The 20,878-nt window shown below is 45.6% G+C and overlaps 1 protein-coding gene across 4 annotated transcripts in view; it reads right to left on the reverse strand.

Annotated features, from left to right (window-relative positions):
• Positions 1 to 470: 470 nt before the first annotated feature.
• The window catches only part of si:dkeyp-72e1.9 (syntaxin-binding protein 4), a 92,350-nt gene continuing 71,942 nt past the window's right edge, over positions 471 to 20,878 (reverse strand). For 2 of the 4 annotated variants that reach the window (XM_059654143.1, XM_059654140.1), the window contains exons 20-22: positions 15,156 to 15,277; positions 13,276 to 13,380; positions 471 to 2,101 (exon numbers count right to left, since the gene is read on the reverse strand). In XM_059654143.1, coding sequence (XP_059510126.1) covers positions 1,974 to 2,101; positions 13,276 to 13,380; positions 15,156 to 15,277 — 355 coding nt within the window. In that variant the 3' untranslated portion in view covers positions 471 to 1,973. The remainder of the gene's footprint in view (positions 2,102 to 13,275; positions 13,381 to 15,155; positions 15,278 to 20,878) is intronic. The other 2 variants (XM_059654142.1, XM_059654144.1) reach the window with 2 other exon arrangements.

A 20,878-nucleotide genomic window follows, 5' to 3' on the forward strand; every position in this document is an offset into this window, starting at 1 on the left:
TGGTATCAATGTGGACTTCACCAGTTTCAAAATCTCCCCTTCCCCCACTGCATCCCTAAACCAGCCCAGTTCATCCCCTCCCCCCACTGCACCACACAACCAGCCCAGCTCTTCCCCCCCACCCACTGCATCCCAAAACCAGTCCAACCTGTCTCTGCCTCCCTAACCGGTTCTTCCTCTCACCCATCCCTTCCTCCCACCCCAAGCCGCACCCCCAGCTACCTACTAACCTCATCCCACCTCCTTGACCTGTCCGTCTTCCCTGGACTGACCTATCCCCTCCCTACCTCCCCACCCACACCTTTTCCACCTATCTTCTTTACTCTCCATCTTCGGTCCGCCTCCCCCTCTCTCCCTATTTATTCCAGTTCCCTCCCCCCATCCCCCTCTCTGATGAAGGGTCTAGGCCCGAAACGTCAGCTTTTGTGCTCCTGAGATGCTGCTGGGCCTGCTGTGTTCATCCAGCCTCACATTTTATTATCTTGGAATCTCCAGCATCTGCAGTTCCCATTATCCTTGACACTAGCACACAGGTTGCTGGAAAAGCTCAGCAAGTCTGGCAGCGTCTGTGGAGAAAAAAATCAAAATTAACGTTTTGGGTCTGGTGACCCTTCCTCAGCTCTTGACACAAGTTGTAGTGAACTTCCACAGATTTCTCCCCAGGCTGCTACAGCATTGTGGGTTTGTGAAATGTGCTGGAAATTGAGCTGAGCATTAATGTGTGTATATAAGGGGTAATTACAACTGCTTTACACAGCTGCGCCCCTGTGAGTGCTGCAGCTATATAGCTGAAGCTGTTTCACTTGCCACCTTATAATGAAAGTTCCATAGTTTCAACATGTCCCAAATCTAGGGGATAGCACTCAACTTGACTGCAGACAGGAGTCACCTAGGTCTTAAGTTACATCTACCAACTCAGTCTCAAATAAAGCAATAAAAATTTTGTTCTGAAGAAGGGTCACTACAGACTTGAAATGTTAACTCTGTTTTCTCTCCGTAGGTGCTGCTGAGCGTCTCCAGCAATTTCTGTTTTTTTTTGTTTCAGGTCTCCGGCATCTGTAGATTTTTCTTGACAATAAAGATTTTGGGGTGACGCTAGATGTACTGTCCTGGTCCTCAGCAATATTCACCCTCCTGTTATCAAGTTGAGTGCTATCCACTAGACGTGGGCCATGTTGATACCATGGAACCCCTTATATGTGCAGTTATTGCTTCACTTGGGATATGTACCAGCTAATTACTGATATATTCCACACCTGTTTTGGGGGTATCAATGGGCACAAAGTCTAGCAATCCTTACAGTGTGGCAACCTGTACTCAATCTGCACAAACATTTGATCTGCTAAAGTCATGGGGCTCTACCATTCCATTCAACATTCAGGTGTGGGGACCCTATGGGCACATTAACAAGAGTTAGAATCATAGAATCCCTACAGTGCAGAAAGAGGCCATTTGTCCCACTGAGCCTGCACCAACTCTTCAAAGAGCATCCCACCCAATCTCTGCATTAAACCACGGCTAGTCTGTCTAACCTACACATCAGTGGACACTAACGGGGCAATTTGGCACGGCCAATCCACCTAAACTGGGAATCTTTGGACTGTGGAACAAAACCAGAGTGCCCAGAGGAAACCCACACGGACACAGGGAGAACGTACAAATTGCACACAGACACCCACCCACTGTTGGTGTTGGATCTGGGCCACTGGCATTGTGAGGCAGTAGGGCTAACTGCTGAGCCAGTGTGCCACCCTTCTAATGTCTGTTTTCAGCCCTGCCTTTCAAACGCAGCTCCCAATCAGCCAGGCTGGTGAGGAAAAGCATTAACAGCATTGAGTTTGTTTCTTCTACCTCCAATGTCTCATTAGGCCTGCTATCTATAGCACAAAATACTTTCTTTTGTATAATATTACATAATATATATAACGTATACATATATATAAACAACAAAATATCATCAATTTTTACATGTTTTAAATAAATAATATTTCTTGCAACGGGCTGTTTCTATGTATTTGTGATGAAGCGTTCTTCTCCCGACTGCTTTTCCTGTTCTGTGTTAACAGCTCCTGTGGCAGGGCTCCATGTTTAGTAAGTGCATCTGCAGTGGAACAGAAAGAGCATGATTTCTAGTTTGGAAAATAGAGCAAATCTTCATCTTTTCAAGACCTGACATTGCTGGAGAAGCTCAGCAGCTCTGGCTGTGTTTGTGGAGAGACAAGAATCCTGAAGGAGGTTCACAGGAGTTTTGAGAAGATTTGTAGCTCAGGTTGAGGTTCTGGATGTGAGTTTGCTCGCTGAGCTGGAAGGTTAGTTTGAAAACTAACCTTCCAGCTCAGCGAGCAAACTCCCATCCAGAGGTTCACAGGACTCGAGCATTAAGCATTCGCTCCCCACAGATGCTGCCAGAACTGCTGAGATTTTTTAGCAATTCAATTTCAGCAATTTCGGTTTCTGTTTCAAATTCCCAGCATTCGCAGGCCTTTCTCCTTTCTAAGGAGGCATTTTATTTTTGCTTTCCATCTTGCTGAGAAGAGAGAAAACGTTGTTAAGCTTTTTGTCATGCATGCATCAGGACAAATTTAAGAATGACCACATTTGTATCTATCGCAACAATTTATATGACAGGAAAAAGTGCCAATTGATTGGGAAGCCAACTCTGTTTGGCCAAGGCATTGCCATGGAGAAGGCAAAAGAGAATTATTGATAAAAGGCATAAGACCGCAACATTTTCCGTTCGTTTGCAGAGAATGCGTTCCTTTCTATGTCGCTCCCAGCAAAAGTAACTTTTCTATCTTTTACTTTGCAATTTGTCAATGTGAGAAATTGTGATTTGTGAGCATTGTTAGCAAGAGGGCAGCATCATAAACATCACAGGTTGATAAGACATGAATATTTACAAGGATCCTCAGTGTGTCCTGGGGATACCATCCTTAGCAGTTAGTATTCGGGAGGTAAACAGAATCAAGACCTCAGGACTCCCTTAAACCACGTTCGTCTCTCATCAGCAGAAGCAAATAATTTTAGGACATAGTGTTATCTGTTTCATTTGCTGCCATATTCATGTAAGTGCCTGGTATTCACAAAAAGAATGAAAACTTCCAATCAGATAATCTTCCACCACAAATGCGGTCCATTTAACCCATTGTAACTGTGCTGGCACTTTGAAGGAGCTACTCAATTACTCTAGTTCCATGTTTTTCCATGTAAATTTATCCTTTTCAAATTTGTATTAGAGTGATGTTCATAGAGATGTACAGCATGGGAACAGATCCTTCAGCCCTGTTCCACCACACTGACCAGATATCCTAAATTAATCTAGTCCCATTTGCCAGCATTTGGCCCATATCTCTCTAAACCCTTCTTATTCATATACCCATCCAGCTGCCTTTTAAATATTGTAATTGTACCAGCCTCCACCACTTCCTCTGGCAGCTCATCCCATATACACACCACCCTCTGCGTGGAAAAGTTGCCCCTTAGGATTCCTTTTAAATCTTTCCCCTCTCAACTTAAACCTGTACCCTCTAGGTTTGGACTCCCCTACCCCTGGGGAAAAGACCTTGACACTGCGTGTCCAGCACGATTTCGTAAACCTCTATAAGGTCACTCCTCAGCCACCGATGCTTCGGGGAAAATAACCCCAGCCAGTTCATTTCTCCTTTGAAAGTCACTCATGAATCTGCTTTCACTAATGTTTGAGACAATGAGTTCCTGATCATAACACACTACAGAGACAAAGTCTTGAGCCCAATGGGTCCACCTACAGTCTACCACAAGAAATACTTTAGAGTGCGTGTATAACTTTAAGTGAGTCCTCCATCGAACTGTCTGGAATCTGCAAAACCGACACTAATCGTCAACCCTTGGTCTTTTTCTAACTGAATTACATTCCATAGGAAATGATGAGAACATCTCCTTTAACTGTCCTTATGGCTTAAGCTTGAATTACCAGTTGCCACTTAATGGGTCTTATCTATTTTTCTGGAAAAGCTCAGCAGGTCTGGTAGCATGTGTGAACAAGAAAACAGTTCGGGTCTGGTGACCTTTCCTCAGAATTCAAACCGAGCTCTGAGGAAGAGTCACCGGACCTGAAACGTTAACTCTGTTTTTGCCTTCACAGATGCTGCCAGAGCTGCTGAGCCTTTCCAGCAACTTTGTTTTTCCTGATTTACAGCATCCGCAGTTCTTTTGGATTTTATTTATTTTTCTACTCCACAACCCATCACACTGTGTTGCTAAGAGTTGGGGGGGGGGGGGGGGGGCACTGCTATGACCAATATTTTGAGTATCAATATCAGTATTAATATTTTGAGTCTGTAGACAGCAGATTAAGTTGTAAACTTTTGTTTAGCTGCTCAGATTCACGTTTTAGAATCTGCTTGGGTTCTTGCATTTCATATTAAACTTCATTCAAATGAAAACAAATGCCTCAGAAATGGCTCAGGTTTGGGGTCTTCAGACTGATCAAATTCACGACGATTCCTTGCTATGTAAAAACTTTGTAGACACCGGTAACTAAAGACTTAGGGTGGCACTGTGGCTCAGGGGTTAGTGCTGCTGCCTCATGGCGCTAGGAACCCAGGTTTGATTCCAACATTGTGTGATTGTCTGTGTGGAGTTTGCATAATTCTCCCTGTTCCCTCTGGATGCATTTCCTCCCACAGTCCAAAGATGTGCAGGTTAGGTGAGTTACCGTTTGTAAACGTCGGGTTCTGGAGATAGGTGGGGTGAGGGTGGGTGTGGGGGTGGTGGGGGGTTGAGGGAGGCTGGCTCTGGGTGGGATGCTGTTTGGAGAGTCAGCGTAGCTGAATGGCCTCTTTCTATACTATAGGGATTCTATGACCGTGAAGATCATCAAACATCCCATTAGCTTCATGTGATAGATTGATAGGAGCACTGCAAACAACATGAAGCCAATGCTCCATTTTCAACATTATTCCCATTCATAGCAAGAAAACAGAATGAATCAATGACATTGCACAGAGCTCAGCATTTATGGCACATCCCTGATTGGCCTGGAGGAGGTGCTGGCAAGCTGCTTTCTTGAACTGCTGTAGTCTTCGGGATGTAAGGAAACTCACAGCACTGTTAGAGAGGCGCTTCCAGAATTTGGACCCAGTGATAGTGACAGGTGGTACTTTAGTTCCAATTGAGGATGGTGAGTGGCACCAAAGGAATCTTGAAGCTGGGGGTGCTCCCATTCATTCATTTCTCTTTTCCTTTTTGGAGGTAGAAGGTGCTGTGGAAGGAGGTGATGGCCTAGTGGTATCATTGCTTGACTGTTAATCCAGAAACCGAGATAACATCATGAGAACCCGGGTTCGAATCCCGTCACGGCAGCTGGTGGAATTTGAATTCAATAAATATCTGGAATAAAGAATCTAATGATAACAGCGAATCCATTGTTTATTGTGGGGGGGGGGGGGGGGAGCCCGTCTGGTTCACTAATGCCCTTTAGGGAAGGAAACTACTATCCTCACCTGGTCTGGCCTACATGTGACTCCAGACCCAACTGCAATGTGGTTGACTCTTAACTGCCCTCTGGGCAATTAGTGATGGGCAATAAATGCTGGCCTGGCCAACGATACCCTCATCCCGTGAACAAATAAAGAAAAAAAAAGAGACTTAGTGAAATTCTGCAATGCATCTTGTTGCTGCTGCACAATGCTGCTACTGAGCATCAGAGGAAGGAGTGAATGTTGAAGGTGGTGGATGGGTTGCAAATCAAATGGTTGCTTTGATCTGGCTTTTTATTTTAATTCATTCATGGGATATGGACATCGCTGGCTGAGCCGGCATTTATTGTCCATCCTTAGTTGCCCTCAGGAAGGTGGTGGTGAGCTGCCTTGTTGAACCATGGCAGTCTGTTTACTGTATTTACTGTATTCCAGGATTTTGACCAGGAACATGAAGGGACAACAATATATTTCCAAGGCAGGATGGTGCATGGCTCAGAGGGGTCTTGTAGGTGATGATGCTCCCTAGAATGTACTGCTATTGTCCTTCTACATGAAACGTAGAACATAGAACAACACAGCGCAGAACAGGCCCTTCGGCCCTCGATGCTGTGCCGACCTATGAACTAATCTAAGCCCCCTCCCCCTACACTATCCCATCATCATCCATATACTTATCCAAGGACTGTTTAAATGCCCCTAATGTGGCTGAGTTAACTACATTGGCAGGCAGGGCATTCCACGCCCTTACCATTCTCTGAGTAAAGAACCTGCCTCTGACATCTGTCTTAAATCTATCACCCCTCAATTTGTAGCTATGCCCCCTTGTACAAGCTGAAGTCATCATCCTCGGAAAAAGACTCTCACTGTCCACCCTATCTAACCCTCTGATCATCTTGTATGTCTCTATTAAATCCCCTCTTAGCCTCCTTCTCTCCAATGAGAACGGACTCAAGTCCCTCAGCCTTTTTTCATAGGGCCTGCGCTCCAGGCCAGGCAACATCCTGGTGAATCTCCTCTGCACCTTTTCCCATGCTTCCACATCCTTCCTGTAATGGGGCAACCAGATGGTTGTTTATTTGGAAGGAGTTCTCTAGGGAGTCTAGGTATATTTCTGCAGTATATCATGTAGACAGTAACTCTGCAGCTACTGAGCATAGATGACAGAGGCAAGTGAAATGGACTCCATCTCACTTCTGACCCATGCCTGTAAATGTTGTACAGTCTTTGGGTAGATAAGACGATGAGTTATTCCCTGCAGAATTCCTACACCGCACTGAAAACTCACAATAACAACACAGGCCTAGCACCGAGTCAGACAAGTCTGAAGTATAGGCTTCAATCAAAATAATTTCAAACCAGCCAATTGGGTTTTATTTCCAAATCAAACGAGGCCAGCTATCGATCTTTAATTTGGGAGAATGGAAAGTGTATACTTCTGTAGTGTTGTCAGCATAGTCTGTTTGAAATTCATTACTTCCACAGATTCAGACAGAAACAATGATCAGAAAATGTCAAAGTTGCTGATTTGTTGACCTGAACATGCAGACTTTAGATTTTTCTGGTCTATTCATACAGACTGTGACTTCCACTTGTATTGATTGCATTGAGTTGAACTGAATGGAATTGAATTAGCTTTATTGTCACGTTCACTCGAATGAGTTTGTAATGTTGCTGCTTATGGTGCTATCTTAGGTACACAATACCTAGGTACACAAGCTTAAGCATCTGACCTAATGACTCCTAATGTATGAGGGTCAGTTATCTCAATTGCATTGCTAGCTGGTTACAAGGCAGAGTGATGCCAACAGTGTAGGTTCAATTCCTACACCAACTGAGGTTACCATGAAGGACAGTCCTCAGCTGAAGGATGTTGACCCTCAGATGAAGCCTCTACCAGTTTGTCTCTCCATAATGAGAGTACTGCCCCATGGTCTGGTAGGATCACAGTAACGTCATCATTAATGCTTGTATAGACATACTACTTTGTCCTTTCGATGTTAGGGTGATTTCTGCAACTGAAGTTGAGCTGATATTGTTTTTGAATTTTAGTTGACAAGTACCTAATGTGAAGTATGATAACATTCCAATATCACATGGCTATTTGAACCACAGTGTTAACAGTGATTCATCCCGTGTAACACAATGCCAAGCAGCACTGTCACCTTCAGAAACTACAGCTGCACCTGTCACAATTTCTGTGAACAAACCCAACTTCAAAAAACTGTGGCAAGGCTTGTTAACTAAGCCCGAGCCTGGTATTTTGCATGCTGTCCCACGGAAGTTACAACATTAGAAACACACCTGGACTTGCTGCAGAGTGTCTGCATGAAAACAGAGTTTGTGCAAATCGGATGATGACAGAGAATTTTTTTATATTGTTATTTACAGCAGTTAAGCACCCTAGCTAGTTAAAGGTTATTATTTTATGATGGAGTGCCAAATGCTTTGTGGAAAAATGTTGTACACAAAGCTGTTGTATGATGTACCATTCTTGGCTCATGCGTTGTATTTTCATGTACAAACAAAGCTGCCACTTTACTTTGAATGTTTCATACAAATTGTTTGCGGATTTGAATGACAGAATGTTCCAATGGGAGAATTAAATTGAATTTTGGTTCCATCGTGTGGCCAAGAATTGCACAGCACTCATTGTCCTGAAAAAGAACGCGAGAACTCGGAGCAAGAGGAGGCCATTCAGCCCCTCGAGACTGCTTCATCATTTCAAACAATTATGACTGAGCTCATCTCAGCCTCGACTGCACTTTCTTGCCTGCTCCCCATAACTCCTTGGTAGTGATCAGCCAGATGGACCTCATAGAACAGGAAAGAATGAAGTTAACGTTTTGGTTCTGATGACCCGGGTTCTGAGGAAGTCTCACTGGACCTGAAACGTTAACTCTGTTTTTTACTTCACAGACGCTGCCAGACCTGCTGAGCTTTTTCAACAACTTCTGTTTTTGTTCCTGATTTACAGCATCTGCAGTTCTTTCGGTTTTTATTCTCTTAGTATAGGTATTCTCTGATTGGGCCTGTCACTCTGGTCCTATTAGGGAGCCCTGGCTGACAGATAGAAACAGGAGTGTTAGCCATCCTGACACTCAGGGAGTTGACTCTGTCAAAGTTGAACCAGAATTAAGGACTTTCCATGCGTAAATAAAGGGTGACAGGATACTGGACTCTGTGGAGTTAATTCAGCGGTGTCAAGAATAAAGCATTTCCTGAAGATACCTGCTTGCAATAGTCACCTTTGAGCTGGGGTAAGCATTGCTTGCATCATCTCATCATTTTGAAAGCTTCCCTTGTATGACTCTGCCATCAAAGACTAGGCCCAGGATGTGGAATGAATGTGTATTTTTTCCAGACAGATGACAATGGGGTAGATGAACAGCAATGAGTAACTCCCCTGACAGCTTGTGGACCTGCAGCTTTTTCAACTATTAGGATCCTAATTTTCCCTGAGGCATCACATACTGAAACATTCCAAGAGTTGACGGATTTAATTAAAGATTATTACGACCCCAAGCCTCAGTTAATTCTGAGATGCTATTGGTTGTACTCGGCAGTTTGAGAACCAGGGGAATCTATATTGGGAGTTTTGACGAGGTTAAGACTGGCAGAGAAATGTCACTTTACCTAACCCTTAATGAGAAGTTGAGGGACCAATTAGTATGTGGGATTAGTGCAAAAATGCCTACCAGCTGAAGCCCACCTAGACTTCAAACGGGCACTGCAATTGGCTTTATCATCAGAAAATGCGGCAAGTGGAGCATATGAGTTGGAGGGTACTCCGATGGAAGTAGACATCCTCACCAGGCTGACTGAGCTTGGGGAACAATACCTCAGCCCAGGCAATTTTATCGTCTCACTCAAGACTCACTCATAAGAAGAGGCGATGGCCTACTGGCATTATCGCCGGACTGTTGACCCAGATAACATTCTGGGGAGCCAGGTTCGAATCCCACCATGGCAGATGGTGGAATTTGAATTCAATAAACATCTGGAATTAAGAATCTAATGATGACCATTAATCCATCGTCGATTGTTGGGGAAAATCCCATCTGGTTGACTAATGCCCTTTAGGGAAGGAAACTGCAATCTTCACCTGGCCTGGCCTACATGTGACTCCAGACCCACAGCAATGTGGCTGATTCTTAACTGCCCTCTTGGCAATTAGGGATGGGCAATAAATGCTGCCTAGCCAGCGATGTCTTTATCCTGTGAATGAATAAATGGGGAAAAAAGACATATTCCAAACAGAGGGACTCCAGGTCAACAAAACCCTAAACGAAGCCAAGCCTCGGCCAAACAGTAAATATTTTCTTCAGGATCTGGGCTGGCCTGCCATTCTAGTTGCTGCTGGTATACAGACTCGAGACAGCAAAAGGGTCCCACTGGGCCTGAACTGAGTAAGAGAAATCTGTGCACCCTGGAAAGTCCATCTCCGTTTGGCTTGAAATAGTTAAATTGCTTAGCAACATCCAAATCAGAGCCAATCAAAATAAACATCTGGTTAAATGGTCACCGGGTTCTAATGGAGGTGGCTACTGGCTTGGCTATTTCAGTGATTGGAGAAAATGTAACAAAATTCGCTCCAAACTTCAACCCGTAAATTTACACAAGACTAAGAATCTATACCAGGGAACCCTTTACAGAATAACGGTACCAGTTTCAGTCTCTTATGTGAAGCAGCTGGTTCAGTTACTGCTGACTCTACCACAAGGTTTGGGCCCAAGACTGATGGAGCGAAATTGGTTGAGAAAGATTCACTTCGATTGGCTCAGCATTTTTCAATTAGAAAATAACTGCCTGAGTGAAGTCCATTAAATATCTGGCGATTTCTCAGGAAGGTCTGGGGACTATCAAAGGAGCCAAGGCCACCTTGCATGTTGAACAGGAAGCAATCCCATGATCCTGCAAGGCCCACCCAGTGTCATTTGCCTTATGGGCAAAAGTAGAGGCAGAAACCAGGAGGCTGGAAGGTAAAGGAGTCACCTACTAGTGCAGCTTGAGGAATGGGCAGCATCGGTGGTACTGACTGAGATGCCTGACAGGTTGGTTCGCCTTTGTGGGGATTTTAAATTAATGATAAACCACGTCTCACAGCTGAATAAATATCCAATCTCTCACATAGAGGAATTATTTCTTGAGACACATTCTCCCCATGTCTGTGTGGGGCCCCTCTGGGTGCTCTGGTTTCCTCCCACAGTCCAAAGATATGCAGGTTAGGGTGGATTGGCCATGGTAAATTGCCCATTGTGCCCAGGAATGTGCAGGCTAGCTGGATTAGCCATGGGAAATAGGGGATGGGTCTGGGTGGGATGCTGTTTGGAGGGTTGATGTGGACTTGATGGGCTGAATGGCCTGCTTCCACACTGTGGGGACTCTATGATTCTTCATAACTCTGGGATGTAATCCATCTGGTCTGGGTGATTTATCCACCTTCAGACCTTTCAGCTTCCCCAGCACCTTCTCCTCAGTGATGGCCTCTGTCCCCTGACTCTCTTGAAATTCTTTGAAGAAGTGGCAAAGTTGATAAATGAGGGAAGGGCTGTAGATGTCATATACATGGATTTCAGTAAGGCATTTGATAAGGTTCCCCGTGGTAGGCTGATGGAGAAAGTGAAGTCGCATGGGGTCCAGGGTGTACTCACTAGATGGAGAGAGAATTGGCTGGGCAACAGGAGACAGAGAGTTGTAGTGGAAGGGGGGGTTTCTCAAAATGGAGAACTATGGCCAGTGGTGTTGCACAGAGATCCGTGTTGGGACCTCTGTTGTTTGTGATATACACAAATGACCTGGAAGAAGGTATAGATGGTCTGATTAGCAAGTTTGCAGATGACACTAAGATTGGTGGAGTAGCAGATAGTGAAGGGGACTGTCGGAGAATGCAGCAGATTATAGATAGATTGGAGAGTTGGGCAGAGAAATGGCGGATGGAGTTCAATCCAGGCAAATACCATGTGGCAGGTGTATAGGACTTTGGTTTGAACACATTTGGAATACTGTGTCGAATTCTGGTCGCCACATTACCAAAAGGATGTGGATGCTTTGGAGAGGATGCAGAGGAGGTTCACCAGGATGTTGCCTGGTACGGAGGGCACTAGCTATGAAGAGAGGTTAAGTAGATTAGGATTATTTACATTACAAAGACAGAGGTTGAGGGGGGACCTGATTGAGGTCTACAGAATCATGAGAGGCATAGACAGGGTGGATAGCAAAAAGCTTTTTCCCAGAGTGGGGGACTCAGTAACTAGGGCTCATGAGTTCAAAGTGAGAGGAGGAATGTTTAAGGGAGATATGCGTGGAAAGTTCTTCACGCAGAGGGTGGTGGGTGCCTGGAACGCGTTGCTAGTGGAGGTTGTAGAGGCAGGCATGATAGCGTCATTTAAGATGTATCTAGACAGATACATGGATGGGCAGGGAGCAGAGGGATACAGATCCTTGGAAAGTGGGCGACAGGTTTAGATAGAGGATCTGGATCAGCACAGGCTTGGAGGGCCGAAGGGCCTGTTCCCGTGCTGTAATTTTCTTTGTTCTTTATACACAAACCTGGCAGGTGGGCTGTCCCTCACAAAGCTGGACACTAGTCATCCCTTTGTATATTGGTTCTATTTGTATAATCAGGCAATATCCTCTTGAAAACCTTAGTTAAACCTACTTCCATCAGACTACTAAAGCAGCCTGTTCCAGAGCCTAATCACTTAACGCATGAAAACATCATGTCTCATGCATTTTCTTCTTTTGCAAATCATTTTCAGTCTAGACCTTCTCATTTTTGACTGATTGTAAGAGCTGCCGATGCTGGAGTCAGAGGTAACACAGTGTGGAGCTGGAAGAACACAGAAATGGGGCATTTCTGAAGAAGGGTCCCGGCCCGAAACATCAGCTTTCCTGCTCCTCCGATGCTGCCTGGCCTGCTGTGTTCCTCCAGCTCCACACTGTGTTATCTCTTCTCATTTTTGCTCCTTTTTCCAAGCGGGAACAGTTGGTTAGGAGCAGGGTCTCTCTATCTGCTCTGTGTGGCTCACACCCCCAACCCCACCGCCCTACGGCATTGAAAACCTTCATCAGATTTCCTTGGAGCCTCCTGGGAATCTGGTGAGGCAATTCCAGAGCCCAAGGTGTGAAGTTCAGTGGTGGGGCAATTAAATACGAGCTTCCCAAGAGGCTGGAGTGCCAAGATCACAGAGGATGTGGGTCGGGAGGAGATTCCGAAGATAAGGGTGACAATACCATGGAAAGATTTGAAAAACATCCACTTTAAAAGTAAAGGATTGTCAGACTGGGGAGCTAGTGTAGGTCAGTGGTGCTAGGTGAGCATGAATTGATATAAGGTGTGACAAGATTAGCAGAGTTTTAGATGAGCTAATTGAGAATGTCATATTAATACAGAGCTCAGGTTGTGGCTTGATAGGACAGAACGTGAGTACAGCTGAACAAAATGACATGCCACCCCACTGTCACAGCCTGAGTGATACTCTTCACTGAGATAACAAGGTGTAGAGCTGGATGAACACAGCAGGCCAAGCAGCATCAGAGGAGCAGGAAGGCTGACTTTTCAGGCCTAGGGCCTTCTTCAGAAAAATCATCTTTCAGAAAAAGAATTTTCTGAAGAAGGGTCTCGGCCCAAAACGTCAGCTTTCCTGCTCCTCTGATGCTGCTTGGCCTGCTGTGTTCATCCAGCTCTACACCTTGTTATCTCAGATTCTCCTGTATCTGCAGTTCCTACTATCTCTGATATTCTCCACTGTCAGCAAGCTGCCAAGTCAAAAAGACATTACACGGTGATTAAGAGGGTGTTTGGCACACTTGCCTTCATTGCTCAAACCTTTGGCTGTAGGAGTTGGCACGTCGTGTTGTGGTTGTACAGGATGTTGGTGAGATCTCTGCTGGAGCACCGTATGTAGTTCTGGTCGTCCTATTACAGGAAGGATATCATCATGGTGAAAAGGGTTCAGAAAAGGTTTACCAGGATTTTGCTCAGAATGGAAGGTTTGAGCTACAAGGAGAGGCTGGATAGGCTTGATAGAGGTGTACAACATGATCAGAGGTATAGATAGACTGGACATTCAGAGACTTTTTTTCCTAGGATGGAGGTAGCTATTACAAGGGGGCAGAGTTTTAAAGTGAGTGGAGGTAGATATAGGGGAGATGTCAGAGGTAGGCTCTTTACTCAGACAGTGTAGGGGTGTGGAATGCATTGCCGGAGAGGGTAGTGGAGTCAGCCTCATTAGGGTATTTAAGCAGCTATTAGATAGGTATATGCTTGATAGTATAAGGTAGGGGTGGAGGTTAGATAAACCTTAGGATTAGGGTAAAAGTTCGGCACAACATCGTGGGCCATGCTGTGCTGTTCTATATTTTATGAATAGACTGGGTCATTTTTCGCTAGAGCATAGGAGGTCGAGATGTTTCTAAAATCATGACAGGCACGGATAAGGCGAATAGCATGTGCCTTTTTCCTGGGGTGAGGAATTTCAAGACTAGAGGGTATAATTTTATGTAAAATGAGTAAGATTTAAAAAAGACACAAAGCACATTTGTTTTTAATAGAGAGTGGTTCTTGTGTGGAATGAACTTCCGGAGGAAGTGGTGGATACGGGTACAGCTACGTTTAAAAGGACATTTGGATAAGTACTTGCATAAGAAATGTTTTGAGGGATATGGGCCAAGCGCAGGCAGGTGGGACTAGTTTTAGTTTGGGAGTATGGTTGGCATGCACTGGTTAGACTGAAGGGTCAGTTTCTGTAGGTCTATGACTCTATGTTAATGGGTTGCTCTGTGATGCCTATGTAGGCTATATGTCCCAATGGCAGCGGATCAGGTCAAAGAGCACCTGCCTTCAGCTATCCACAACAGGTACAATGCTGTCCAGCCCTGTACTTGCATACCCTAGTGTCCAGCATTGAGATTCCTTCATTAGACAGCAATTGATAAACAATCTTGATTGTGCTAGGAATTATACCAACAAACAAGCTAAGGATATCAGTTAGGCACTCAGAGTGGCTCACATACAAGTGACAGAAAGCACATATAGTCACATGGTGCCCTTTGCAAACGGAAAGAACATATCCACACAATGTGCCCTTTCTAACTAAATGTAGTGCCAGCCATTTCCTGGTGTGTAGTCTTTGGTGATGCCTTGACTAGTTAGAGTGAACCTGCCTGTTTTGTTTTTAAACAGAAGCTTGGCAGTTCCCTGGTGCAACCCCCATGGCAACATCTCTACCAATCAGAGCCCATTTACCAACCAGTCAGCACCACCAGCACAGCCCCCTTCTCATCCGCTATCTGGTGCGATCCCTTTGAGATATGGTAATCTTGTGATTCTGTCCAGATAAGTGGAAGAGGATTCTTTTCCCCCCCAACACTTAACGGCTCAGGATTTAATCTGCATTGCAGATTAAGTTCTTTCCTCAAAGAACTTAAACGGAATGATATTCCTCTGAAGGTTGGTTAGCTCAATTAGCTGGTTTGTGATGCAGGGTAAAGCTAATGGCTTTCTGTGCTGGTTGAGGTCACTCTGAAAGTTGTTCCTTCTCCAGCCCACCAAACTGAGGCATGGTGGCCCCTCAGGATCAAACACACCAGCATCTCTCTCTGATCACACAGCACGCCCACTTTACCTTTCATACAAGTACAAGACTGGGCTGGAGCATGAGGCCCTGCCATAAACCCTTGGTTTCAGCTTACTGTTTTCACAGCTTGGAGAGCAGATCCCCTCAATCAGCTGCTTGGCTTCAGCCGCAAGGAGTTGTTCAGGACCAGGAAGGGCTAGTCCACTTTCTCTCCGCAGATGCTTGGTTTTGAACACCCTGCAGCAAGATGAGAGGTGCATTAGTTCAACGTGTTTCAGCTCATCCAGCTATGCATTCTAAATAAAAGATCGAAAATTACCCTTCAGGCATGCTGAGATTCTGGTGACAAGTGAAAGTGGCACTATAGGAGGTTCAGCAATGACACAACTATGATATCATTGTTAATATAACACGAGCAGAGAACAATAAGAACACTTGCAATCAAAGTAGGACATTTGTTGCAACTGCACTTTGTGAAATATAGGGCTTCTAGTTATTCATTCACCAAACACGAACAAACTTCTCAACTTAGTAAAAGGTACACAAAACCATCCAAAACTAGGTCAAGGGATAGAAATGCAACATTTTCCTTCAAGAGTATGGCCTTCTGTGACTTGTCTATTGTCTCATGAGTATAAGAGTGACTTTGGGAATGACATGTTTCCTGAGTTGAAAAGATGGGTTTACATTTGATACACTCAGCATCATTTGAGCAGCAAACATCTTATTTCCTGAAATCTGTGTGTTATGATTTCAGCTGCTATCATCGAAAGTTGAAGGAAACAGTTTGCACAGACTTAGTTGCGTTCCACGCCTTTGCTTAGGATTCAGGTTCTGTAGCAACATGAAAGTTGCTTGAGTGGTCACAAGTCTATTTGGACTGTGGTAAAAGTCTGGAGGGCAGACACTGTCACTATCTTTGTCAATCAATCCAATGTATCATGGAGTCCCTACAGTGTGGAAGCAGGCCATTTGGCCCATCAAATCCACACTGACCCTCTGAAGAGCATCCCATCCTGATACCCCCTCTGCGCTTTACTCTTTCACCTTGCAATTTCCATGACTGACCCAACTAGCCTCCCCGAACACTATGGGCAATGTAGCATGGCCAATCCACCTACCCTGCACATCTTTCACAGAGGCCTCTGACCCGACCTGTGCCACCTGACCTTGTGACCCTCCAGATCAGGTGATTACGCGGGCAGTACAGAGTATTCTGTTCATTATCTCATTCAGCTACCATCAAGTAAGTACCTGTTGTAGGATGCATTCTCATCACTGCTCACCATAATCTGGTAAATTTGGTGCCACCATCCTATTCCTTGGCACAGATTTACAGAGAGGGCCCTGCTTGGCCTAATGTGGTAATGGAAAAGCATTCGGTAGGCTCATGAGAAGCAGGACTTTTCCTCATTAAGATGTAGTTTACTGCATGATAGCAACTAGGTGTAAGTTACATTGATGTGACAGACACTGTTACAGAGACTCTGGTGTTAAGTGTTTGCTCCTTTCAGATCCAAAGGTGTTGTTCCCACCCACACCAGTCTTTATTAATCATCAGAGCCTAAGGCACTGTTCAGCATTAACGTTTCACACCTTTACCAAACTGATTCCTGGCATGGCAGGAATGATGTGTGAAGACAGACTGCATTGGTTAAGACTATCCTCACTGGAGTTTAGAAGAATGAGGGAGATCTCATAGAAATCTACGAAGGTCTAGCAGGACTGGACAGGGTAAATTGTTCCTGATTGCCCGGGAGACCAGAACCAGAGGCCACAATCTAAGGATATAGATATAGATTCGGCCATTTAAAACTGAGATAAGGAGACATTTCTTCATTCAGAGAGTGCTGAGCCTAAAGGAGTTTCTGCTGCAGGAAGTGGTTGAAACCAAAAACATTTCCTGCTTTCAAGAAGTTAAATATATTTGATAGGGACAAAGGAATGAAAGCATAAAGCTGGAAAAGGGGACTGGGTTTGATTGTAGGGTCTATTTCTGTGCTGTATGACTCTATGACTCCATCAGCCATTATCATATTGAATGATGGAACAGACTCGAAGGGCCAAATGGCTTACCTTGCTCCTATTTTCCAGGTTTCCAAGTTGATAACCGTCTACAACAACATTGAATACTCAAGTCAGCATCACAACAGGCTACCCTCACCATCTGCTGTTATTATTCACTGCTAGCATCTCCCCAGCCTGCTGCTGTCACCAATATTAACCAAGATAATAAAATGTGAGGCTGGATGAACACAGCAGGCCCAGCAGCATCTCAGGAGCACAAAAGCTGACGTTTCGGGCCTAGACCCTTCATCAGAGAGGGGGATGGGATGAGGGTTCTAGAATAAATAGGGCGAGAGGGGGAGGCGGACCGAAGATGGAGAGAAAAGAAGATAGGTGGAGAGGAGAGTATAGGTGGGGAGGTAGGGAGGGGATAGGTCAGTCCAGGGAAGACGGACAGGTCAAGGAGGTGGGATGAGGTTAGAAGGTAGGAGATGGAGGTGAGGCTTGGGGTGGGAGGAAGGGATGGGTGAGAGGCAGAACAGGTTAGGGAGGCAGAGACAGGCTGGACTGGTTTTGGGATGCAGTTGTGGGGAGGGGATGAGCTGGGCTGGTTGTGTGATGCAGTGGGGGGAGGGGACGAACTGGGCTGGTTTTGGGATGCAGTGGGGGAAGGGGAGATTTTGAAGCTGGTGAAGTCCACATTGATACCATTGGGCTGCAGGGTTCCCAAGCGGAATATGAGTTGCTGTTCCTGCAACCTTCGGGTGGCATCATTGTGGCACTGCAGGAGGCCCATGATGGGCATGTCATCTAAAGAATGGAAGGGGGAGTGGAAATGGTTTGCGACTGGGAGGTGCAGTTGTTTATTGCGATCCGAGAGGAGGTGTTCTGCAAAGCGGTCCCCAAGCCTCCGCTTGGTTTCCCCAATGTAGATGAAGCCACACCGGGTACAATGGATACAGTATACCACATTGGCAGATGTGCAGGTGAACCTCTGCTTAATATGGAAAGTCATCTTGGGGCCTGGGATGGGGGTGAGGGAGGAGGTGTGGGGGCAAGTGTAGCATTTCCTGTGGTTGCAGAGGAAGGCGCCAGGTGTGGTGGGGTTGGAGGGGAGTGTGGAGCGGACAAGGGAGTCATGGAGACAGTGGTCTCTCCGGAAAGCAGACAGGGTGGATATGGAAAAATGTCTTGGGTGGTGGGGTGCATCCCAAAACCAGTCCAGCCTGTCTCTGCCTCCCTAACCTGTTCTTTCTCTCACCCATCCCTTCCTCCCACCCCAAGCTTCCTCTACATTGGAGAAACCAAGCGGAGGCTTGGGGACCGCTTTGCAGAACACATCCGCTCGGCTCGCAATAAACAACTGCACCTCCCAGTCGCGAACCATTTCCACTCCCCCTCCCATTCTTTAGATGACATGTCCATCATGAGCCTCCTGCAGTGCCACAATGATGCCACCTGAAGGTTGCAGGAACAGCAACTCATATTCCGCCTGGGAACCCTGCAGCCCAATTGTATCAGTGTGGACTTCACCAGCTTCAAAATCTCCCCCTCCCCCACCGCATCCCAAAACCAGCCCAGTTCGTCCCCTCCCCCCACTGCACCACACAACCAGCCCAGCTCTTCTCCTCCACCCACTGCATCCCAATACCAGCCCAGCCTGTCTCTGCCTCCCTAACCTGTTCTTCCTCTCACGCAACCCTTCCTCCCACCCCAAGCCGCATCTCCATCTCCTACCTACTAACCTCATCCCACCTCCTTGACCTGTCCATCTTCCCTGGACTGACCTATCCCCTCCCTAACTCCCCACCTACACCTCTCCACCTATCTTCTTTTCTCTCCATCTTCGGTCCACCTCCCCCTCTCTCCCTATTTATTCCAGAACTCTCACCCCATCCCACTCTCTGATGAAGGGTCCAGGCCCGAAATGTCAGCTTTTGTGCTCCTGAGATGCTGCTTGGCCTGCTGTGTTCATCCAGCCTCACATTTTATTATCTTGGAATCTCCAGCATCTGCAGTTCCCATTATCACCAATATTAACCACATGTGTATCATGGAGCTACATTCCTTCCCACTACCCACGTGCATCCACATGTCCCGTGTACTGCCCAGCTAATAAACCCATCAAGAGACACAGCCCTGAAATTGATCCATCCAAACTATACAAACTAACAACAGATCAACACTGCAGTAGGTTATATCTATATTATTTTAGTCATTTCAGAACAGAGCACATGGCAATAGATAACACGGTGTGAAGCTGGATGAACACGGCAGGCCAAGCAGCATCAGAGGAGCAGGAAAGTTGACGTTTCGGGTCTTCAAGAAGGGTTCAGACCTGCAACATCAGCTTTCCTGCTCCTGTGATGCTGCCTGGCCAGCCGTGTTCATCCAGCTCTACACCTTGTTATCTCAGGCTTCAGCATTGGCAGTTCCTACCATCTCTCGCATGGCAATAGATCCTGGCTTTGCTTTCTGGTATAAAATAGCTGATGACAAAGTGACAGCCTGTTTCATATGGTGCCTGGTTTTAATTTTCACTGACTTGATTGAAAATAAAAGTGTGGAAGAGTAGGAATTTTCTCTCCACCATCTATTTTTGGGTAGTGGTCAGAACGTTGTAACACCTTAGCTAGGGGTGCAGTTAGTTTGGTTGTATAGTTGGAAGGTTTTCAGGGAATCTTGCTGTTTCCAGTGTGCTTGGTCATTCCTTCACATAACTAGGTGACTGACCAGATATCCCAATCAAACTTTTAAATGAATATTCATATACCCATCCTGATACACTTTAAATGTTGTGTCTGGAAGGGTATATAGAACATAGAACATAGAACAAGACAGCGCAGAACAGGCCCTTTGGCTTTCGCTGCTGCGCTGACCTATGAACTAATCTAAGCCCCTCCCCCTACACTATCCCATCATTATCATATGCTTATCCAAGGACTGTTTAAATGCCCCTAATGGCTGAGTTAACTACATTGGCAGGCAGGGCGTTCCACGCCTTTACCACTGAGTAAAAACCTGCCTCTGACATCTGTTTTATATCCATCACCCCTCAGTTTGTAGCTATGCCCCCTCGTACAAGCTGAAGTCATCATCCTCGGAAAAAGACTCTCACTGTCCACCCTATCTAATCCTCTGATCATCTTGTATGTCTCTATTAAATCCCCTCTTAGCCTCGTTCTCTCCAATGAGAACAGACCCAAGTGCCTCAGCCTTTCTTCAGAGGGCCTGCGTTCCAGACCAGGCAACATCCTGGTAAATCTCCTCTGCACCTTTTCCAATACTTCCCCTTCCTGTAATGGGGCGACCAGAACTTTAACTGAGGCCGCACTAGCGTTTCATACAGTTGTAGCATGACATCACGGCTCCGGAACTCAATCCCTCTACCAATAAAACCTAACACACCGTAAGCCTTCTTAACAGCACTATCAACCTGGGTGGCAACTTTCAGGGATCTATGTACATGGACACCAAGATCCTTCTGCACATCTACACTACCAAGAATTTTTCCATTGACCGGGTATTCTGCCTTCCTATTATTCCTCCCAAAGTGAATCACCTCACATTTATCCGTATTAAACTCCATTTGCCACCTTTTGGCCCAATTCTGCAGTTTATCCAAGTCTCCCTGCAACCTGCAACATTCTTCCACATTGTCCACCACTCCACCAACTTTAGTGTCACCTGCAAACTTACTAACCCATCCACCTATGCCTGCGTCCAAGTCATTTATAAAAATGACAAACAGCAGTGGTCCCAAAACAGATCCTTGACGCACAACACTAGTGACCTGACTCCAGGCTGAATATTTTCCATCAACCACCACTC

Source organism: Stegostoma tigrinum, chromosome 23 (assembly GCF_030684315.1).
Source record: "Stegostoma tigrinum isolate sSteTig4 chromosome 23, sSteTig4.hap1, whole genome shotgun sequence".
In the NCBI taxonomy this organism is placed as follows: domain Eukaryota; kingdom Metazoa; phylum Chordata; class Chondrichthyes; order Orectolobiformes; family Stegostomatidae; genus Stegostoma; species Stegostoma tigrinum.